Raw genomic sequence first — 24,502 nt, 5'->3', positions numbered from 1 at the left:
CTTTCACTCATTACTTATCAGGGGAAATTGTGAACCCAGAAGTGACCAGCTCCCAACGTCAGTGGCTTCATAGCTCAGTTGGTTAGAGCATCGCACCAGTATCGCGAGGTCGCGGGTTCAAACCCTGTTTTAGTCCTGAAAATTTTCAGGCTTCTCCACGCAAATGAATTTGCACTCATAACTGCGAGGCAACATGAATTCATTTGATTTCATAACCGCAGTGCAATAATATATGATGTATTTCATATATATCTTTCACTCATTATTACTTATCACGTGAAATTGTGAACCCAGAAGTGACCAACTCCCAACATCAGTGGCTTCATAGCTCAGTTGGTTAGAGCATCGCACCGGTATCGCGAGGTCGCGGGTTCAAACCCCGTTTTAGTCCTGAAAATTTTCAGGCTTCTCCACGCAAATGAATTTGCACTCATAACTGCGAGGCAACATGAATTCATTTGATTTCATAACCGCAGTGCAATAATATATGATGTATTTCATATATATCTTTCACCCATTATTACTTATCACGGGAAATTGCAGTGCAATAATATATGCTGTATTTCATATATATCTTTCACTCATTACTTATCAGGGGAAATTGTGAACCCAGAAGTGACCAGGTCCCAACGTCAGTGGCTTCATAGTTCAGTTGGTTAGAGCATCGCTTCGGTATCGCGAGCTCGCGGGTTCAAACCCTGTTTTAGTCCTGAAAAATTTCAGGCTTCTCCACGCAAATGAATTTGCACTCATAACTGCGAGGCAACATGAATTCATTTGATTTCATAACCTCAGTGCAATAATATATGATGTATTTCATATATATCTTTCACTCATTATTACTTATCACGGGAAATTGTGAACCCAGAAGTGACCAGCTCCCAACATCAGTTGCTTCATAGCTCAGTTGGTTAGAGCATTGCACCGGTATTGCGAGGTTGTGGGTTCAAACCCCGTTGAAGTCCTGAAAATTTTCAGGCTTCTCGATGCAAATGAATTTGCGCTCATAACTGCGAGGCAACATGGTTTCATTTGATTTAATACCTGCAGTGCAATAATATATGATGTATTTCATATATATCTTTCACTCATTACTTATCAGGGGAAATTGTGAAAAAGAAGTGACCAGCTCCCAACGTCAGTGGCTTCATAGCTCAGTTGGTTAGAGCATCGCACCGGTTTTGCGAGGTTGCGGGTTCAAACCCCGTTGAAGTCCTGAAAATTTTCAGGCTTCTTGATGCAAATGAATTTGCGCTCATAACTGCGAGGCAACATGGTTTTATTTGATTTCATACCCGCAGTGCAATAATATATGATGTATTTCATATATATCTTTCAAACTGGATTGGGGTTGCTGGTAATGCAGTTGATGTCCTTTAGTATCCATACCATTTTCTAGGGTGTGCAAGTAAACAGGAGAAACGTCTTTAAAAATAACAAGATTATGGTGTAGAAAAGGCCTGTATAATAAGCAAAGCAGTTCCTACCAAGTGACATCACATTGCCAGATGCACTTGTCTGAAGTTTATAATCACTAGTCTACATACAAATTGAACTGTGTTTGGTTAAATCTCCTTCAGTCGTTTATCATCTCTCTCAGTTAAGGGGTTTGTTGAGGATGTTGCATACTCAAGTGATGTTCAAACAAGTGTCATATATCCTCTCTCTTCAACATCCCTCCCACAAGCTTTCACTTTCAGTGACCTTCGAGTCAAACCTTTCTTGTTAACCATAGTGAGAGTGTTAGATTAATGTGCACCACCCACCCCCTGCAGAGTTAACATGCTCCTAGTAACAAGATAATTGCATACGGGAACCTTAGACAATTGTTGAGCGTTAGTAGAGCATTAGTAGAGTAAACAACTTCATATGGTTTACACATATTCATATAACACAGCATTGATTCACTGAAGTCCTTATTTCGATCAGATGCCCATTTAGTTAGGTTTTGTGAGTCCTCATGAAATGTTTGGAAATTTTGTGGGGATTTAATAGCTCAATGTACATACATACATACTTAATTGACCGCTCCCTATAGGGGATTTTCAGGGCCAATGAAACAACGAAACGAGATCTCCGGATCTCAAGGCAAGCACCCTAACCACTGTGCCACACCATGTGATCATCGGCAAATAGACATAGCTGCAACTTTGTTTCTTCGACAAGTCATTGATGACAATTGAGAAGAGGGTAGATCCCAAAACAGAGCCTTGTGGTACTCCTGAGGTGACAGGAGAGTGAGTGCCCTTCCCAACTACGTTCTGCAGTTAGGTCTGGTTCTGAGGAAATGCATAAATCCAAGCTCGGCCTTCACGTTTATGTTTTACTGACTGAGATTATACACAAGTGTTTGAGCCCTTTATCAGATGTTTCAGTAAGGTCCAAAAATAGGGCATCAACTTAGTCATGCTCATTCAAGATGATATCCCAGTGGTGGAAAGCTAGTGCAAGTTGTACTGTGAGCAGTGTGTAGATGTGCCAGCCTGGCCAGCCAACTTGGATGTTTTTGGCCAGTTTCTTACAGACTCCAGACTTGGAAAACACTGTATCTCCATGGTTGTTAACATTATTATTGTGTTTTGGAGGGAAGCGGGAAGTACACTGTTTCTAAGTGGAAACGCCCTGGAAATAGTTTTTTCAAACTTCTTGCTTGTCCTTATCATAAATGAATAAAGAAATCCCTTGGTGCAGTGCTATAGTATTTCCAGTACTAGTTGCTCAATGTATTTCCAAGATCTTATAGGGTTTTGTTGTGAGCTACCATTAATCATTAATTTGTGTTAATTCCTTTTGAAAGAGAGGAATGTTTATCCCCAGTACTCATTTCCTTTTTGGGCAATCCGTCCCACCTTGACAGGCAGTGCTTGGATGTGGCCATTTTTGAAGGAACATCATTTTTGACTGCCTTGAGAAGGATCCTCCCAAAAAGGGCCCTGTTGTCTTCCAAGTCATTTCTGGTGTGGTAGTGGAAAAACATGGGATGCACACCTTGGTGAAGTTTAAAGTACTCTGTGAGCAGGGCAGGGGAATGCTTTGATCTGATCCTGGTTTTGAACTTGTCAATTTTCTTGGTCACTCATACCTGACTGAACCTGATTTCTCGTTTCCTTTTTGGGCAGTCCCTCCCACCTTGACAGGCAGTGCTTGGATGTGGCCACTTTTGAAGGAACAGTGTTTTTGACTGCCTTGAGTTGGATCCTCCCTAAAAGAGCCCTGTTGTCTTCCAAGTTATTTCTGGTGCAGTGGTGGAAAAACATGGGATGCACACCTTGGTGAAGTTAATGTACCCTGTGAGCAGGGCAGGGGAATGCTCTGATCTGCCACTGGTTTTGAACTTGTCAATTTTTTTGGTCACTCATACGTGACTGAACCTGTACAAGTGAACACCAGGGAAGGGACAGAAGATTGAACTAGATCTAGTGTTGAAGTTGGCAACATTTCTCATTTAAGACTACAGATCTTTGCAAGCGTTTAATAAGTTACAATTTCAAAGAAGAGTAAGCTGGACTGACATTGATGAGTGTCAAAGGCAGACTATTTGGGAGTGCTCACTGAGGTGAGAAGAGGTTCAAGGTCTGCAGGGTCACACAACAGTAATAGGGATTGCTTGTGGTTCGCCTGTACTGCTAAGAATAGAGTAACAGGAGTAGCTTGGTTTCCTACAGCTTGGACACATTCACACACCTTTAGAATTTGCTAAGTGAAAAGGCAGCCATGCAACAATGAGATGTTAGGAATTATAATTCCAGCAAAGCCATTGTATGCATTAATTTTTCAGTTATCCAAAAAAGTGCATATTCTGCACTACAGACAGCTAGTAGTACCAGGAGCCAATATTACCCTAGTAACAGCAGAGGACTATAATTATAAATAGCTTTTGGGCTTGAGTTCTTGGACAGATTAACATGGAATCATGGTGGCTAATTAATGGAAAGGTAGTGAAGATGGTTTGGCTACAGTACCAAGGGGAAGACTGTTCACTTTTGACTGGAAGACCAAACACAACTTCACTCTGTCATAGATACAAGTGTTATAGACAGTTAAGTTGGAAAAAACAATTAACTACAGCAAGCATAACACATACTTAGCATAGCTAGGAATGTGGCAGCTGCCTTGTTTGCGGACTGCACATTGAAGTGAACCAAGGATGGTCAAATATGTTCTAGTGTCGGATAATCTGTCTCTTTATTTTTTGTCTGTGTATGAATTATAACCGATGTTTGATCCCTCCAGCTAAACTATTCATAGTAGTTTAACTGTACAAACCAACTGCATAAGATAATTTGTCTGGTTGAATGCTCCCTCTATAATTGACTGATGTATTAGTGGATGAATTATTATTACCCTAAACAATTCACACTTACTGTACTTATTTATAGATGAATTTTGTTGTGACCTTAAGTCATCTCTGTTCTGTGTGCATTGTTTAACTTTTTCACAAGTTGCCCGGTAGTAGTGTCCAAGTAAATTTCGTTGTATCCTGGATGTGTGTGAAAGTCAAGGTTTGCTCAATGACCTGCGCAGCTGTTAGCCAGGCCAGGACAAAAATACGGAATGTGGACTGTAGCCTGGGTGTTAAATGCAGACTTATGTAGAGATCCATTGATAGGATGCCCATTCTAGACGAATACAAGAGTGGACTTTTTTCTCTCCATACTGTACTTATCTAAGTCATTTTAGCTCTTACAAGGAATCAATCAAGTATTGGGCCCCTTTTGTCCGACAAGTGCCATTAAGAGTGAGCATGATCCCTTCTTTCTAGGATAGGGAAGACTGGAGTGCCTTTACTTGACTGCTTGACCTGTGATTCAAATTTTTGTCTCTTAAATAGTATTATCCTTAAATTTAGTATAGTGAATTGAGGATGAAAATTATTTCACTTTATTCTTAATAATTATTGCTTTTTAAAAGTTAACTATGTATCACTCAATCACATCTTCCTTTCAGGTCCAAGAAATAATTTCTACCGAAAATTGTTGGGAATAGTGAAAGAGAAAAGGGTTATATATACAAATAAACATGTCCATGCTTAGTTGACTTGTCCCCTGAGGGGCTTTTCTGGTTTAATCAACAAAATGACAACAGAACAGAAACAAAAACCAAAAAAAAAAAAACCCAAAAAAACTGTTATGAATCCCAATAGGGAACTGGTCTTATTAACCTTGGGATCTTCGAATCTCTGGGCAAATGCCCCAATCACGGGGCTGCACTGCCGTCTTTTACCAAGCCATACATGCCTTCCTCGACGAATGTGTCCCACCAATGTGTTGGTCAACACATCAACATTCAACTCATGTGTCATCTGACCAGTAAAATGTGTCAGCTGACACACGACCAACACGTTGGTCACTGTCCGAAAACAGATACAGTGTTTTAAATATGGTAAAGACCCTTGGTGGGATGTGTAGCACATCTCTTCAAAATTCTTCAAGGTAAAAAGAGTGCTACCAACACAATGCTGATGCATGAGAGGAACTTGAAAGATTCTTGATGACTGAGTCAGTGACATGTTGGTTAATGCATTCGTGTGATTTGGATTTGTTACCATAACTGGGAAAAGTCCATGAAATAAAGTGTCTTGATTATTATATATCAATGTATAATTTTCAGTATGTTATAATGATATATGATTTTTTGTTCTTGCAATCATCATTAAAAATGTTATTTTTGTCTGCATGTTAAACAGGAAGTTTGTTCTGGAAGCCATGCAGATGTTTATTTACGCCTGTTGGAGTACCTTTTAAGTGACAGAAATGTCACACCCGAGCATGAGGCTTTAAATAGTGTCGTTCCTGATAGTGGCGTTGAGGAGCGCTCCTTGCTGTCAGCAGATTTTCTTTCGGCGTCTTCTTGGAACTCAGTACCAGTAAGCCCAGAATCATTTTGTTCCCGCGATTCATTACCTTCTGCATCGTCATCCCCAAGTGGGTGCATTAGTCTTCATGAAAAATTTGAAGGGGAGCCTTGTGAGTGGTCAGATGTAGATTTGGCTGATAGCTGCCTAGCCAAAGTGCAAAGTAAATCAGAAACCAAGGAAACGCACCAATATGCAGAAATGTGTCAGCTAAAATCTCAATTAAGTGAGGAGGAAACCCCAGATAACTGTGATTCAATAGACGGTGTTCTGAAACCACTGGAAAGCAATGTGACCTGTGAAGCGCCTTTTGGAGAGTCTAAAGAATGTCCTGATGTGCAGATTGGAGAAAACTGTCATCCACAATGTAAAATTCCCTTGGTGGAAACAGAATTGTCAGCTGCGGAAGTTATTGGAGTGAGAGGTTCCAGAAATAGTGGAATTGATTGTTTTGTGTTAAGCAAGGATGAGGAGTCTGCAACCTTTCAGAATAATTGCTCTGAATTACAAGAACAAATAAACAAATTGCAGGAAAAGCTAAGGCAGACTGAGGCAGAAAAACAGCAACTCAAAGCCGACCTTGGACGATATCTGTTTCTGGAAGACAGAGAGAAACGTAGTGGCAAACTTCTTTCAGCACCCAGAGCATTTACTTCTGACGAGAGTAGATGTTGTGGAGGCAGTACAGCATCCAAATGTTTAAGCGTCAATGGAAGACTTCTTGGTGGAACAGCTTCTCTGCAAGACAAGCCAGGTATGTGAATGGTATTTTCATACTGCAGTTAGACCTTTCAGGTCCCTAAATCATTCTTATGACTCATTTTTCTTTCTTTATTGTGTTTTATTGCATGATTGATTGTCAAAATTGGTGGATCTTCATTGGTTCACACCACTGAGTTACAGTATCCCTCCACCCGTAAGGGTAACACACATTCCAAATTCTGAAGCGTACTAAAGAACCAACACCCCTTACTAAGTAACTCCAAAATTTGCCATGGGGATTGTGGAAGATCATTATTGTTTTTGTGTTGAAAGCTAACATTTACCTCTGTTGTGTAATATTATTTTGACAGATTTTAACTTGCAAGCAAGGTTTATAGAGATTTCTAACTCATTATCACCTGAGGAATTCAAACAGATGAAGATTCTGGCCAGGGGCAAAGTCGATGGTTTTAGGCTTGCGAAGATGAAGGTGGGCTTTGAACTGTTAAAAGAAGTGGAAAGAGTCAGCGAACACCCGTGCACAGACATGGGAGAGCTGCTTAAAGGGATCCAGCGCTTTGACCTCCTGGAGAAACTTGGATTACCCTATCCTGAGAGTAAAACCAGTGGTAAGGATTCTCTCACCCATGGAAAAATAGATTCTGTCATGACAAAAATAATTATCTACTTTGCGCATTTGATTGTATTCATATAGATACTTGTGTGCTATAAATTTTTAAATTATTATTATTATGATCATCATCATCATCATCTCCTTTCTCAACTCCCATAATACACCTCTTTTACCCCCCCCCCCCCAAAAAAAAAAAAAAAAATTGCATAGGAATTGTATTCGATTTCTCTTGGGACATCTTTGTGTCCCAACAGAAATCGAAAACAATGATTATCCAAAATTTTGGGGGGTAAACAAGATGTAGAGAATAGAAAATTTAAGATCTATGGCAGCAACATTGACAAAAACATCACCTTAAAGTACACCTTTACACTCTTGAGTCTTAATTATTCCATCTCGTTCACATCGCACGATAGAACAACTTTTGTATGACCTTGAAAAAGTATTCGCAATTTGTTCACGGACCAATATTTGGAAAGATTAAAGCAAAGCTTCTCCTACTGTAAACCCGCCAAGGAACTCCTAATGTGGGCAGTAAACAGTTCGATTGCCCAATCACGTTACTGCATTTCAAGTGACCTCAAAGCGAAATGCCAATCGCTTTCCAGAAAGTTTCATGGAGAGATGACGGTGTTTGCATCCTCGTTTGCTGATCCAATGAAAATTTGCACTCGTTTGTTTTTGTTTGATAAGCCAGTTAAATGTTTACATTCTGTTTTACGTTTATTTTTCAAGGTCATGTGAAAGTCGCTGTATTGGGCGATATGTTCTAAAAATAAATTGGTACAAGCGGTTTTAGAGTTAGTGGCGAATGAATTGTTTACATCTATATGCTCACGTTGTTGTCAAAACCTCAAATTTGAAAATGTCACATCAACGGTAAGCAAAGTACCACAAAAATATGACGCTCTTCTAGAATGCATGGCGCATGTGCAGCACGATTATTTTTCCACTTTAAGCCAATGACATTGTTTTGTGGCATTGTTGCTGTATCCATCATCGTTTCTTAAACTCCATAATATCTATTGATGTAGGCTTCGTCAACGAAAGAGCAGATTTAACAGGAGTTTCAATAGTGCTAGTGCAGATTCTCTATAATGGATCGCACAAGATGTTGTGAGGTGATGAGAATGTACAAATCCACAGATTATTCCTTTAAAGAATAGATTGAGAGTGGGAAAGTCATCAAAAGCGACAGACAGAGAATACTCAAGATGAGCCACCAATTTGATAATTAGTCTTGAACCCCTTTGCTGGCTGAGGAATAACCGTATATTCTGTGCAGAACACAACACAAATTTAAAATTTCTGCTTCTAACATTTTCGAGCTGGCACAGAGGTGGAATGATTGAGGAACCTTGCAATTAGTATCTTTCATAGAATCTTAGTATGTATGGTCCTTGGTATTCCACTCAGATGCTCTTGGGGATTGATCACGCATTCCTTGTTGGGGAGCTTGTGGACACAAACAGAATGTCTTTGTGAAAAGTTGAGTCCTGGGTGGGATGAGTTTTAAGAGTGCTTTCAAATTAGTTATGTTTACTTGTATGGGAGTACAGACTGTATCCCCTCCACCATGACCATTGCTGTTAAATAAATTGTTAAGATCAGATTGTGTTTTCTTTTCCATACATGTTCCAGTATTTTACATGCTGTCCCTCAGTCACTGTTGCAGTGGACATAGAAAAGAACGTCACCAGATCACCTGGCCCACACTTAAAATACATAAATGATAAATTTCTTTTCTATGTCCACTGCAACAGTGACTGAGGGACAGCATGTAAAATACTGGAACATGTATGGAAAAGAAAACACAATCTGATCTTAACAATTTATTTAACAGCAATGGTCATGGTGGAGGGGATACAGTCTGTACTCCCATACAAGTAAACATAACTAATTTGAAAGCACTCTTAAAACTCATCCCACCCAGGACTCAACTTTTCACAAAGACATTCTGTTTAAGTGTGGGCCAGGTGATCTGGTGACGTAATTCGGAGGACTGGGGAGAAGAATTTTAATGCCGTATCCCACAACCGCGCGCGGCCTTGAATGTTATTTCCGAATTCAACATGGCAGAGGCTAGGTTAGATCTCGGCGATTTCCACTTGAATGTTCATTCAGTAACAGAAAATGTGGGAGACACGGAATGATCTGTTGAGTTCTGGCGATGGAAATACTGCAGGAAATCTGGAAACAAAACCTAAGGCCGCGCGCGGTTGTGGGATACGGCATTAAAATTTTTCTTCCTAGGCCTCCAAATTACGTCACCAGATACCTGGCCTGGGTTATAGATGAAAGGGAGAAGTGATCCTCGCACTTATCTGGATCTTTTACAGTGCGACGCGCCTTACTGTGACCACCTAACAAAGTGTTTTACACATTTTGCACCAGTCAGGATGTGCAAATTTGATTGACGGTCACGCCTCCTTCCAAAGTTCGCACGATTGTAAGTTGAACCATTCCGTTCAACCATTCCGTGGGTTGTTCCACGGGTTGTTGAGTTGACGTGTTTAAGGGTAATTGTCAAATGTGAAAGTTTGTTGGGTGACCACAGAAAGACGCGTTGCACTTATTCAATAGACCATTTTCGAATTCTCGTGGCTGGACTGGATCTAGCGTGAAATGGAGGCTAATGCGGGCAGATCTTCATTTCATGCTAGATCCAGTCCAACCGTTAGAATACGTAACTGGCCTATTGTCTTTAAGAGGGTGGCTTCAACGGGATTCGAACCCATGACCTCTGCGATGCCGGTTCAATGCTCTACCAGCTGAGAAATGAAGCCATTCACTCCATTTTTTAGGTTTCTACAAGAGGTGGTTGCTTCAATCGTCAAGAGGAGTGCGAGGATCACTTCTCCCTGTCGATGTACATATACTTGTTTTGATCCTGTTTTGTTCCACTTACATGCGTTGTTCTCCTCTCTGATACAGCTACAGTGCATGCATTAACTTTGCCATAATGTGTGAAATTTCAGAAAGTGCTGGAACATCATCAGCTTCCTCACCATCCAGAGATGACCAAGGTGGAGAAAGATGTACAACTCTGAAATCTTGCACATCCACAATGGGTTTTGCACACAGAAGTGAAGACAATGGCCAGAAGTTTACACCAGATCATGTCTACGACTTGTCTGCATCCGCTTCTTTTAATATTGACAGTGAGAATCCTGTGTCAATTAACATTGAGGATAATGATCCTCTCTCCATGGAAAGTGTCGGAACCAATGACAAAGAGGGAATTTGTGTCCCCGTCTCTTCTGAACAAAGTGGCCCATCAAGTGGTGCTAGCAGCGTATGTGTTAATGCTTTACGCACTGCTGAAGGTAGCCCGGTTTGTTCGAGAAGCAGCTCACAAGGCTCTTCCAAGAAGTCAGCTAAAGCACCAGAAGTGGTCTTAACTTCTCATTCTGCTTCAGCACCTGGTGAAATCGCCAATGAGAGTAACCTCAATACAGGCAGCAGGGAAGAGGAGGGTCCAGGACAAGCTCAGGTAATGAACTGTACAGATGATGTAACTGATGGGGGAAATACTGAGGTTGAAAATATTAAAGGACAGTCTGTTGATTCGTTTTATGGGGCATCGGGAACAACACCGTCTGACACAAAAACATTTCCATTATCTGTCAGTGAGTATGATTCACAGATCGATTCTTCAGATAGCTCTTCCTTCTGCCGTTCGACTGATCCAGTTAGCTCACATGTTGATGATGCAAATCCTCTCCAGCTGCAGCAAAGTTCCAATGTACATGGTCAAACAACATTGAGAATGCATGAATCTGATGAATCCAGTTCCTCTTCGACTGACTGGGAACGTTTGGGCGCGCGACCCAAAATCTCTCAAAGACAACGTCCACAGGTTGCTATATCACCACCCCCGCCCCCACCAATCGCCAGCCCTGTATCCGATGGCTTGGCTGGGGATTTCTTAGTACGACATTCACAAGACAAAGCTGTTCATGAAAGTCTGTATGCAAATGGCAGGGATTTTTCATTTCTCGGTAATGATACATCGCAGGTAACTTCTTTTGTTGATGGAAAGACAAATGCATTAGAAGCTTACAGAGTTAGGCCATATTTCGGAGCTTGTCAGGCGGCGGCAGTGGGGAATAAGTCGTATGTGAGATCAGATGGTATTGCTTTTTCAAATGTCTCTATTGGTGGGATTGAAAGAGTAGGATTACTCGGTGGAAGTTTTAACAATGAAAGCTTGTATGGAAACAGCGCACATGGTGCAGCGGCACCTTTACGTAATCAGACAGGACTAAGTAATGTCACTTTGGGTTGGAATGGTTCATCAAGGAATGGTGTAAATAATGTTGATGGATTGCTGAATATTGAACATGGAGTTACAGGGCAAAAAGATTATAGCAGGGAGTCGTATTTTCCTTCCGTCCAACATAACACGCACACGCATTGGCAGAGTAACACAGTTTCAGAAATCACCCGTTCGGGTTTTGCTTATGGATTAACTAGTTCGGACTTCACATTGACGGGTAGTGGTGTTGCTGGGATTCGGCCGCTACCATCAGTGTATACCACTCAAAGACATGTCATGAGTGACGGTGATTCTGCTTTCAAGGATGAGCAGGCCGTGAATGAAAGGTCACACAATGCTGATTTAGCACTTGGACACCAATCACTTGCAAATATTAATAGGCATCACGTACTAGGTACCTCCGCCTCCGCTGGAAGTGCGGTGATTGTGGACAATTGTGGTTTGCCTCCTCCATTCTCCATTTCGTCTTCCAGTGTTTCTTCCACCACAGTTGTCTCAACTACAACAAGTCGGTCTCTTGTTGTCAGTGCAAGTAACCATACACGGAGCCTTGTTAATAGCACAAGTAGGAATTCAGTTGTTTCCTCAACCACATCTGGTGATGGTAATTCAGAGACTAGTCTTGCACCAAGTTCTCGTAATGCCGATGAAGACAATTCCAGGGGAGCTTTGTTGAACAGAGACAATGGAACAAACGATATCGAGCCAATCGACGATTCCCTTCTAGCTTTAGAACGACGTGTGGCAGATGCCTCTGCGCTAGTTGAACGAGTGCTTAGGGAAAGAGAAGAACGGGAACAGTTTGAACGAGAAATAGAAAGAAAGGAACGAATGATTAGGGAAAGACGAGAGAGAGAAAGGAGGGAGAGGGAGGAAAGAGAGATACAGGAAGCCGAGCAATGGCCGCAGCAGCAGGAGGCAGTTTCTGCGCGTTCTCCGTGGCTCTGCGAACATTACCAGCGACATTGTCGAGTGCGGTTCCCTTGTTGTACACAATTCTATCCTTGTCATCGATGCCACAATACTTCAAGAAACTGTGAAAATGAAGAAGCCAAAGCATGCCATGCGACGCACCTCAAGTGCTCTTTTTGCGAGCATGAACAAGAGGTGAGTCTTTTCTTTTCTTTGTTTTTTCCATGCTGTAGGGATTGGCCTTTCAGGCGGCTTTGAGGGAAAGAGCTTTGAAAATTGGTTCAAGCGGGAGCTCGAACTAATTAAAAAAAAAGTAAATCACAGTGACATGGTTTACATAAACAATACTCACTTATGGCTTTTCGGTAGAGTATTGCACCATCATTGCAGAGGTCATGAGATCGATTTCCTTAGAATCCACCTGAATTTTTCAGTTGTCTGTAAATGACAATTTCTTAATTGTCCAAATAAGGATCACCTCCGTTTTTGTCCAAGCTCTTTCTTTGCGAAAGACAAGTGGCCATTGCATTTTGTGTAGGTATTAGTTTAATGCACAAGTTTTACCAAAGTCTTGTATTAAGTACAAATGTGCAATTATGACAATTATACATGTGTACAAGTGAATAATAATAATAATAATAATAATAATAATAATAATAATAATAATAATAATAGTTAATGATAATTACAAGCTGTACCGTAGTCTTGTATAGATGGTTTTCAATCACGTGATGAGACGGCCATGTTGGTGCACAAAACAATAGCAAATTATATACCTTATTCCAAAATGGCCGCTGATTTATGCGCATACAAATTGGCCCTTGTTGCCTCGTTCAAGATAAAATATTCTTTTGAATTTTCAGCTTAAGAACGAGGTATCAAGGGCTAATTTGAATAAAAACAAAAGAATATTTAAATGGAGGCCGTTGTGGAATAAGGTGTATGGCTCATGTTTTTCATTATAATTGAGTCAAATTCACAAAAGACTTTTTTCGCTGCCGTTCTGTACACCAACATGGCTGCTGTGACGTCAGGTGAATACCATCTATTAAGTTTCAGTTTAAGTACAAGTGTGTAAGTGTGTTGTTTGTAATATAATTATTTAGGTGTATTTATAACAATTTTCACGAAGTTATTCTCAGAAACTTGACGGTATTAATCTACATAAGGCAGTTCAAATAAAGTTCTAAAATAAAGCTTTCAAGACCATAGTGCTTACTCAAAAGATAAAAAAAGAAGGGAAAAAATTCACCACTCTTAGTTTTTGTAACGCAATGTGAAACTACGTGACATTGCCTTTGACGTAAAATTAACAATGTTATGTTTTAGGGTTACCTCATTTTGGTACATTCGGGATAAAAGATGCCTCTTGGCTTTTATCTTTTTGTCTTTGTGCAACAATCATTGGAACATATGTTTTCACGTTATCTTTCTACTTTTTTTCGGAAGATTGATGAAAACAGTGGAGTTTGCGGCAAATGCGGTAAAAAGATGGCCGCCTATTTTTGCTCTATATGCAAGCACTTTACAAACGTGGACAAGAATCCTTATCACTGTGAAAAATGTGGAATCTGCCGGTGAGTTAACCAGGGGGAAAAGACTATATTTCTATGAGCAAAATGTGTGTCAAGTATTTTGAATCCAATCCCTTGTTTCTTTTTATTATCCATACAACTGTATTAGTTTCTGTACAGAAAACGCACGAAACGAGTAGAAATATTCCTCTCATTTGCACATAGAGGATATTACGTAGTGGCGAGAACATATGGCCTCGGTTGTTCAAACGATGGATAACGTTATCCACCGGATAAATCACTATGCAGCGGATAAACACTAGCAAAAACAATTGAGTTATCCAGTGGATAGTGATTTACCCAGTGGATAGGGCTATCCACACTTCGAACAACTGGAACCTGAATTTTGGGTTCAGGTAGCAAAGACAATAGGGAGCTTAAGCAAGGAAGACGACGACGGCTACGAGAACGCAACAAAACAATAGGTTTAATTAGCAAAAACAATAGTTCTGCACGCTCTGCACGAGCGTTTTACATTTTGATACATTTCTTTGCCGTTCTCGTTTTGACAACGACGTGAAATGATCAAATTTGAGGTCATGTGGAGGACGAGAGTACCTGACGATCAATTTTCAATTTTCTCTCTAAATATCCACACCGTTCTCATCAATTTTATTCTTGCAATGTGGATTCATATTCTCCTTGCCAAGCGACTTGGAGTAATCGCAAAATTATTACAGTAACAGGAAATAATATTTTTAGACAACGTTCTCGTAGCCGTTGTCGTCGTCCTTGCTTAAGGTCCCTAGTATCTCACGAGTGAGCGAACGATTGAGGTATTGTTCTTGCCACGAGAACATGAATTTCATATCTTCGAGCTAACGTGTAATTTTCTTTTTATTATATGGACAATAAATATACATCATGGTAGAGATTGAAAAGCAAATACAAATACGGGTATAACACAAACAAAATTACTCGGTACCTAAATTATAGAAAGGTTAACATAGATAGGGCATGATAATAAGTGAACTAGCCTTAGATAATCTTAATAAAAATTCAATTACTGACTCTGACTTTAGTCATCTGATACTGCTATTTTCAGTCTCTTTTCGCTACGAACCTTTGAAGGCTCTTTAGGGCTAACAGAATAAAAAATTACCTTTTCGATCTGGTAGTTTTGGGAAAAAACCCGGTAAAATACCAACTTTATTCATGCAATACAATGGAGAGATACCAGAGGTCATCCCTATACGAGGGTATCCGCCCGGGTGTTAAAGTAAGCCGTCTCAGTTTTCTCTTCTATCGAGACAGTTGACAAGCTTTGAGAGGTGCTAGCAGCGTTTGACAGCACAACAGAAATTTGTTGTTTCTTATCGGATGAAGTTAAGTAGTTTAACGAGTTAACGTTTTTATGCCCTTTTATTTGAACAATTTCGTTTGGCGATACATCATTATCCACTCACTCCTGAACCAAATGCTATATTGTGCTGTGAATCACAAGGTTTTTGTCCGTTTCGAGTTGTGTGTTCTTGAGCATGCTTGTCAGAGAATTGACCCCAAGCGGCGAGCATTTAAACCACTTAAGACCTGGTATCGGGCGCGCCATGTTAATAGCAAGATAAAACAGTGATACATCGGTCAGGCGGTCTTTGTAGGCCAACTGCAAACAATCCTAGACAAAACTGTTGGGAAAGTTAGCACTTTTGAAGTCTTCATTGCTTCTCTCCCCTCCCCCCTCCTTCAATGTTGTGCAAAACTGAATGATTTCAGTGGGAAATTGTTGAGTTGCCTTCCAACATTGAATAGGGGGGAGGGGGGCTATGTAAGAGAAAGTGAAACTATTTCTTTTGAGCTTTAACAGAAGCGGGTTGAAATACAGCTCTGGTGCCGTTCTTTTACATAACCTTCCCAACTACTTTTGTCTATGATTGTAGGTCTTAACAGGACAGTGATCTGGGTTACTCTTGTTTGCGTACATTTTAGGCTTTTTTCTCTAACATTTCGAAGGTTTTCACCGGTGCGCGTTTCGGTTAGTCTTTTTTGGCTGCATTCAGCAAAGCGGTTTCCCTCCAAATCAGTCTTCATCTGCAAGTCGCCCCAACAAAGGTCCCTCTGTTCCTTTCCTGGCCTCATCCCGAATTACGTACAGTTGTTAAACGAACAACCGTTCAGCAGAGCTTTGGGAGAGTGAGTTCCTAAGACTCCACGCCGGGCTGTTAAACGTTGCGATGTCTTCATCTGTGAGCGGATCTGCTGCATTTGGTCGGTTTCGTTTGCCGATAGATTTTCACTGCTTTTGCTTCTTTTTAAAAACGTCTTGCTCTTCGTGGAATCCCCATGTCGTCAAGAACGGAGAATCCATTGTCATTTTTTTTTTTCGGAGATAGCGGTCGATGCTTTGACCAAAAGCTCCAATAGATGAAGGCTCATACTCGTCAACGTTCTTCTTTCTCACAACAAGTACGGATTTTTTTATGATTGCTCGCAGTTTTACTAGAGTAATACATATCCTCTATTTCTCTTGTCTCGTCGCGGCTTTCGAGAAATTCCTTGAAAATCTTTGGCCCATGGAGCGTTTGCGTTTTGATATTCCCGTTCTCTTGGTGTTCAGAAAATGCATTTAAATCTTCGTCACTTACGACAACAAATCTTGCGTTCCAAACAACGAACAAACCAAGTTCATCCAGGAAAGTCTGGAAAGGCGAGAATCGTGAAGTCGTTGATCACTCGTGTTACATACGAAAAACACGCTCCCGGATGTAGTGGTTGTATTTATTCTGCGAGTGTTTTTAATTCCCGGCGTAAAAACACTGTGGACTCTTGTATTTTGACTGGCCCTACGGGCTCGCGAAAATACAGCGAGACTATAAAAATATCCCACGATACTACACACTAAATCCTCCAGTAAGATATATGTATTTGTCAAGGATGAATTTCGAAAGCGCATGGTCAGAATGTAATTTCATGGGTTCGGGTAGTATATGAGTGGAAACAAAATCGTACATGCATTAAAAGGTGATAGGTGGGGCAGTAAGTAGTTATAAAAGAGACTGTAAATGGTGAACTATTCTCAACAGAAAATGAGGCGCACTTTTAGGGGTATTTAGTATTATTTTTCTTGTGACATAGAATCCACGCTGACAAGTCATTCCACTGTGACGTTTGCAATGTATGTTTGGATAAACGACTCAAGGGAAACCACAAATGCCGTCCCGATTCCGGTCACGATGAATGCTGCATCTGCTTGGAGGTTTGCTCGAACTTCGGGAATTATTTTTCTTTGACCTACTACATGTCCCTTTGTGTTAAACACCAAGAGTTTTTTTCGATAGCCCATTACCGAGTTGCTGTTTGCGTCTGTTTGAGACAGGCAAACAGCAGTTTTGTATTGGGTTAGAACAGTTGTTATCTGGCCAATCGCGAAAGGCGCACACCATCAAATAAACCAATAACAACGTAAAGCGACTATGTGCAGGCGGCGCCAAGCGCGGGAAAAAGTGCAATGGCAAATCACAATTTGTTTACTATTATCCTCAGATTGGCTTAGAGTTTGTCGATTTCTCTCAGCCATTCAGTAGCGTCCGTTTCCAAAATAACGAACGAACATTAAACGCAGGATACCTTGCCCAACCCGTCTTCATTTGATTGTCTTGGTATTCTGGCGCAAGAGTGCGCTTGAAGTCTTAATTCAATTTTGATTTTTCCATGCAATATTAAATTTAAACTCATTCTATTTTAGGATGCATTTAGTGGCTGTCAAATATTGCCATGTTCGCACAAGGTGCATCGGGAGTGTGCCATAGCAATGATCCAGAATGGCATGTAAGTACAAATTTCTTTGTCCGATACAGTTCTTGTTTTGTTTTCTGCAGTCGTTCTGTGTCTTTATTAGGCTGATTTAGCAACAGAACGGGAACGTCAGTGGCGACGGCGCGCGCAGAAAAAACACCAATGAGGATTCAGAATAGAATAGACTCCACTCTTTTCTTCTCTATTCTAAATTCTCATTGGTAGTTTTGCTGCGCGCGACGTCGCCACTGACGTTCCTGTTCTGTTGCTAAATCAGCCTATTATATTTGTTTTATCGGTGCTTTTGAACTTTTTTTTCAAATGTAAACATTGATGTTTAAGGTGTAATGTGCCCGTGGGAAGGATGGAAACTAGTCGCTTTGCGACGGGCATGCGCAAAAGACAACTGAAAAATCAGAGATCGTAGGTTCGAATCCTGCATTGTCATAGGACTCTGATTTTCAGTTTTCCTTTTGCCCGTCTCCACGCAACCACTTGTTTTTTCTTTTTATGCACGCTGTTACGCCTACGAAAGTTTGACAAAAGTAATCTTTTCCCCTATTGACCGTATTATCAAATGGCGACCAAAGAATCATTCCTTCATCCTTGTGCTAATTATCTCTGCAAGTCTCGTTAGCATCGACAAAATACAAGAAAATGTCTGCTTGAACATGAGGCTTGTTGGTCTAGTTATCGCAAAGACTATCCTCTTACTAACCGAGCGCGAGGGTTGAACTGGGGAATATTGGCCCTAGGTCCTTTTTGTGCGGACCTCGCTGCGCGCGGTCCTTACAGCCTCGATTTCGGGCCAATATTCCCCAGTACGGTCCGCAACAAGTGAGGTTTGTAAGTTGTTTATTATATGGCCTCGTTTCTTTGAGCGATGGGACATTTCTCCCGCTTGGTGAATGTTCGTTATCTTCGTCTTCCATCAGCGAACTTTGAACGGTAACTTTTCACGTGTAAGTTCCGCTTGCTGTAATTGTACTGTTTTGATGAAAAACTTAAATTCCGCTTTTGTTTGAACTTTTTCTGTTTAATTCGACTTAAAGTTCCCGGGAGAGAGAAAAAATACGGAAACGAACCGTTTCCATGGTAATGGTCCGCACTGTAAAACCCTGACTAAGAACCAGCCAATCAGAATGCTTCATTGAGCCTGAGAATTGCTTGCCATATATAGTAATATGGAATAATTAATTGTCCGCTATTTGTTGAAGGCAGCGTAATTAGAAGGGAAGTAATTATCGATCCCCTATTTAAGGGAAACTTTATTATCCAAAATGCCGAGAGACCTGAAGTCCTTTTCGTTTCGTCATGGTCTCATTGTTAATTTGCCATCGGTCCAAAAATTCCATACACCTAAAGCTAGGTTTTACTTTTTCATACATTCGCATGAAAAATCTGTGTTGACTCTGATACAACTTAAACTCGGCTGTATGTCTCGAATGTAAATGAAGAAATTTTTAAACAAATTTTATTGTGAAAACTATCCATTTCGTGTGGTTTAAAAGTACTTTCCTGTGCGATTGGCGGAATAGTCATTCTGAAATTTACATCCCGAATTCTACTTGGGTAAGATTTCAACTTATTGAAAAGGAGGGGTATGGATGTGACCTAAATACGAAGTGTTAAAAAGGTGTCCACGTTTTTAAATTTATAAGACATGTTTCGATGTTACGGACATCGTCGTAAGTTACAAAGTGTTTGAAAACCGATAGAACTTCATAACAACTAAGCGAAACATGCATAAAAAATGTCATCTTTTAAAAGTTACAATTTACTTTCATGCTCTCACGACCATTAAATACCAAGTTTCCTTTTGGCTTTGTCTCGTATAAATTAGTCATTACTTTTTAAAATTTTTTCTTTTGTTTTCTGTTTTGCTTCGCAGTCGCACTTGTCCAGTTTGTCGACATCCACTCTACTCTGCTCCAAGTGAATGAATGACACGCGGAAAGATAATTAGTTGACTTGCGGGTGGGCAGGATTTAGAAAGGTATGGATGTGACCTGAATACCAAGTTTTCTTTGGCTGGTACTCTTATGAATTATAACAATTTTTTTTTTACTTTTCCTTTTATTTTACTGTTTTTCTTCGCAGTCGCACCTGTCCAGTATGTCGACATCCACTCTGCTCGACACCAAGTGAATGAATGACACGCGGAAAGATTACTCGGTGACTTGCATTTGGGTACGCAGGAAGCAGTCAATGCATAATGGACTTGGGTGGTTTACGCAACGTTAAAAATGGAAGATGACTCGTTTTGTCTCGAAAGAGACCCTGCAAATAATTTTCAACCATTTGATCCAATGCCTTAGTATAATAACCATTGGCCCCCCTGCTGAAAATGAATAATTGTTCTTCACGTCCATATTGTTGCTTGATATTATTTGTGGACATTTTTCACGTTCAGAATGTAAACGATGATACGTATTTTTCTTTGTTTACTGTCTATTCGTCGTTGTATTTACTCGCTCGTTTGCGATCGAATCCCAAAAGAGAGAAGTGAAAACATAGCAGTTTTGAAATTTATGAGGGAAAAAATTGGATAAAATGAATAAAATTTCGCAAAAAGATTAGGACATTTCATGTTCACGGTCACTCAAATTTTTATTATATTTTCTCAATGAGAAAGATTCTAATATATTTCGAATGCGCGATGTTGCATTCATTAAATTTCCTTTCGGGTTCAGCAAAATCCTTTCAAAGAATGTAATGGAAAGTAAAATAAAGTGTAATAATCTATTTCTGGTTAATATTTTATTTGCCCTGAAAGGAATTTTTCCGAAACAATATTCCCTGATATAATCGAATCCTGAGAACAATCCATGTTCATATTTGTAGAATGTGCGTAATCCATTCTCAACAAGAAAGAGAGAAATGATCTGTTTACTCCGTTAGCATCAAAAGGTGGTTTGCAACCAGCCTCTAGAGACGCGTATCAACGTTGCAATGTACAATCGCTGGTGGACGAACAAAAGGAGCCAAAGAGAGATCTTTTGTTTTCGTCCACCAACATGGCGGCGATGACATAACGTGAAAACCATGTAGGTGAGGGTCAAAAAAAAGACGACGGGTACTGCAACGACAACACCAGACAACAATAATAGCTGACGTTACACGAGGCAACTTTACCCAGGTAAATGTAAGGTTTACCTAGGGAAAATTGCCCTTTACCCTTTATCAGGGGCAGATCAAGGGGGAAGGGAGCAGGGGGTGCGCAGCCCTCCCTCCTGAGATGACCTGCCGCTTTCTAAGACAGTTAGTATTCTGCAAAAAATAAACGTCACCAGTCAGCTACGCAATTCCTTAGTGGTGCACCCGCCCCTGTATTTTTTACCCAGGGAAATTTCGTGGTGAAGTGACCGGGAGCAATAGAAAGTAACCCAAGTAAAACCCAAGGTGGACGGAAGGGTCGTTTGGCTCCCCCAGGTAAACCTATGATCTAGGTTAGTTTAGAGCGAGTTTCAATTGAGTGTCGTAAAACCAAAACCAAAGTAATTACTTTGGCCAATCAAAAAGGACAGAGACAATCCAGTAAACCAATCAAAACTCGAAGTAATTACACATAGCCGACACAAAGCGCGGGAAAATGTGCACGCGCGAGCCACGGTTGGTTTTGGTTTTCCTTCTGATTGGTTGAACCCGGTCACAAAGTCAACTGGAAAGCAGCCTATGTCTTGGCCTTTACATGTACCAAGAGCTCAAAACTTGTAGTCTTTAGTTTTAAATTCCTACATGGACGACTTTCAACTAATAGTTTCTGAAGAAAAGAGGACGTACAGATAACGAGAAAGGCACCTTCTGTCAGTATGGAAAGTTGACGTGAACATAAGTGTTCTTTAAGTGGGATGTGTGACGAAATCTGATTATCTGTTAACTGCAGTAACTTGATAAGAGTTTGGTTAACAGAGACAATCGTTTACCGACCATTTTGCTTAGGCTTATATTACCGAAAATAGTTTTGATTCTTTGGTACTGAATTAGTCCTTTTAAGTTCTTGTAGCCATCTTAGCGTTATACACATTATATGCTCGCTCTAAACTCAAGTTTATCCGCGCATTCTTACATGGTGGCAGCGGGTGGAGAAGGTTTAGTTGTACAATATTACACAGAGGTTATCCGAACATAGTGGAGAAAATTTGGCATCGGGATATGCATTACCATCGCCACCCGCTCTCGCGACGCAGAACGCAAACGCCGCAGAGAAATGGAAGAAGTTCCCGCTAGCATGGGAAAATTATGCTCTCGCCAAAGACCCCCACTAAAAGGCAGAGGAAGTGCAGGTCGCCATCCTTCTCACGGTGATTGGCAAAGAAGCACGAGAGGTGTACTCAACCGTCAACGACAGCGAAAATGATGGTGATGCGAGAAAGATCAAGCCAGTATTAAAGAAATTCGGAGAATATTGCGAACAACGCAAGATCATCCTTTTCGAGAGGTTCAACCGCGGTAACGTACCGCACAGCGCTAGCCGATAATTGCAATTTCGAGGAGATTACCCTGAGATACCGCGCGATCGATTGGTATTTGGAATTCGTGACAACAAAGTCAGGAGAGACGAAGCCTCAGGTAAAGCTTACACTTGACAAAGCTGATGAGATTTGCAGAGCGTCTGAGAGCATGCTGTCCCAAATAAAAATGGTTGGAACTGCGATGGAACTACAGTGAAAGCCTTAGGAAAAGTCAGTAAAAGCCAAATTAGCGACAGAAGAAGATACAAAAACACCCAAAGGAATCCACAAAAGAATTCGGGAGCTGCGGTACCGAACATGACCGCACGAAGAGAAAATTATGCCCAGCGTATCTCAAGACGTGTCGGAAATGAGGAAAGTTGTCACATTTTGCGCTCAAATGTCGCAGAAGGAAGAAGGACGGCAAAGACAGCGAGGCACGTAAACTTGTCCGAGCTGTTGACAACCCACAAATAGTGATTCGGAAGTGTTTTATGCCGATCATATCTCAACGGTTGACCTCGATGACTCTCAGTCAGTAACCCTCAAGCTAGAGTCTGGAAATTGTCTGCCTTTAGCAACCTGACACTGGAGCGCAAGGAATTGTACTGGAAAGCCACAAAGGACTATGACCTTGATCGCGTGACGCCTAGCCTACCAAGCCATTAAGGACGTTAGCGCGAAAATTTTCTAACATTGATATTTTTCCGAAAATTTTACCATTGAAAGATGATGAATTAGTGATGTAAGAAATGTAAAAAAATGGGGGTCACCGACTTCGTTTTGGAGAGAACTTGTCCGGAAGTAAATCTGAAAAAATCCGGCTTGTTTAGCGAATAAGGCCACAGTGTCTGTAAGCGTAAAAGTATTGCAATTACATCTTTGAAGTGAAATGTTCTCTACCAAACATGTTTAAGTGGACCCATGAAGTGAATTTAGTTAACTGTTGAGGTTCCTTAAAGATCAAGTTCGCATTTAGCGACCATAGTTTCATGCGCTTTGCGGCCGCAAGATGGCAGGATTCCATGTCCCGAGGACAGAAATCTTGTAATTCTTTGAACTTCCCACATCGATTTTTTTTGTTCATTTTTGGACAATGTGCAGATAAGTGTAAACAAAATCTGTTTCTGAAAAGAAAAGTAGGGGTCACCGAATAATAATAATGATGATGATGATAATAATAATAATAATAATAATAATAATAATAATAATAATAATAATGAATAATATTAATAATATTAATATTAATAATACAGCATTTGTAGTGCTCAAATTCCAACCGAACATCCAAGTTCGTTAAATCCAAGCAAAGCTATAGCAATGGCCATCTGCCCTATTATTGTTCATTTTAGTACTTAGCGCGCGCTCGATGCATGACGTGGCATGTGAATTTTCGTACGCTGTAAGGATGCGCAGGAGCAATGGGCGCGAACGTCTTTACGAGACTTCACCGTCAGACCAATGTGCAGTGGGTCTGGGGAACAACCCAACAAGATGCATTGGAAGCTTTGGAGAGAGAACCAGGAGGAGGAAGTGACGCTTCAATGTATGCCTCTCAGGTTGGGTTAGGTGCTGCCTTATTACAGAATGGACAGCCAGTAGCCTATGCATCCAGAGCCATATCCGACGGAGAAACACGTTATGCTCAGATCGAAAATGAAGTGCTCGCGATTGTTTTCGCGTGAACGTTTCGAGTCCTACGTGTATGGTCGTGATGTGATACGAGTGGAGAGCCATCCTTCACGTATGGTTGTCCATAGTTGCTGCAGAGGCGTACTTGATCTGTTGCCAGCGGCTAGCGTTGACTGATAGGAAGGCTTGATGATAAATTTCCTCAAGTTCTTTGCGTTGATCTCAGGCAGGAAAGCTCTTCTTAAGGTATCAGTCAGGAATATCCATGTCCCTTTCTTGTACACAACTTGTAGGTTGTATTTCTGCAGCCTAAACAACATCCGCTACAGTCGTTTGGGTGCTAAATAAGTGGCCTTGAAAAGATTGCTTCTAATGGCTTATGGTCGCCAGAGAGTTGGTCAGACCTCCCGGAACCGCTTTACCCGTACTTCGACATGAGAGACCTCCTGACGGTCCAGAACGATCTTGTTTTTAAGGGTCAATGTCTTGTGGTACCTGCCAGCCTACGCAAGGAGCTTATCGCAGTTGTGCACAACTCACACATCGCCATTGAAGGGTGCATCTGCAGAGCACGCAACACTCTCTATTGCCCTGGCATTGCAACAAAGCTGAGGGAGTGCATCTTTAAGTGTGACATATGTTTGTTATACCACATGGAACAGAGCAAAGAACCCTTCCTATAACACGAAGTGATAGCCAGACCGTAGACAAAGGTTGCTGCCGACCTTT

The 24,502-nt window shown here is 40.9% G+C and overlaps 1 protein-coding gene across 3 annotated transcripts in view; it reads left to right on the top strand.

Annotated features, from left to right (window-relative positions):
- Positions 1-20,431, top strand: part of LOC138051552 (serine-rich adhesin for platelets-like) — a 124,734-nt gene extending 104,303 nt beyond the window's left edge. For all 3 annotated transcript variants that reach the window (XM_068897777.1, XM_068897778.1, XM_068897779.1), the window contains 8 exons: positions 5,687-6,608; positions 6,928-7,185; positions 10,169-12,576; positions 13,831-13,958; positions 17,028-17,148; positions 17,638-17,720; positions 19,579-19,683; positions 19,788-20,431. In XM_068897777.1, coding sequence (XP_068753878.1) covers positions 5,687-6,608; positions 6,928-7,185; positions 10,169-12,576; positions 13,831-13,958; positions 17,028-17,148; positions 17,638-17,720; positions 19,579-19,630 — 3,972 coding nt within the window. In that variant the 3' untranslated portion in view covers positions 19,631-19,683; positions 19,788-20,431. The remainder of the gene's footprint in view (positions 1-5,686; positions 6,609-6,927; positions 7,186-10,168; positions 12,577-13,830; positions 13,959-17,027; positions 17,149-17,637; positions 17,721-19,578; positions 19,684-19,787) is intronic.
- The last annotated feature ends 4,071 nt before the right edge of the window (positions 20,432-24,502 follow it).

The sequence above is a fragment of the Montipora capricornis genome, chromosome 6 (assembly GCF_036669925.1).
Source record: "Montipora capricornis isolate CH-2021 chromosome 6, ASM3666992v2, whole genome shotgun sequence".
In the NCBI taxonomy this organism is placed as follows: Eukaryota; Metazoa; Cnidaria; class Anthozoa; order Scleractinia; family Acroporidae; genus Montipora; species Montipora capricornis.
This window is presented reverse-complemented; position numbering and strand designations above follow the sequence as displayed.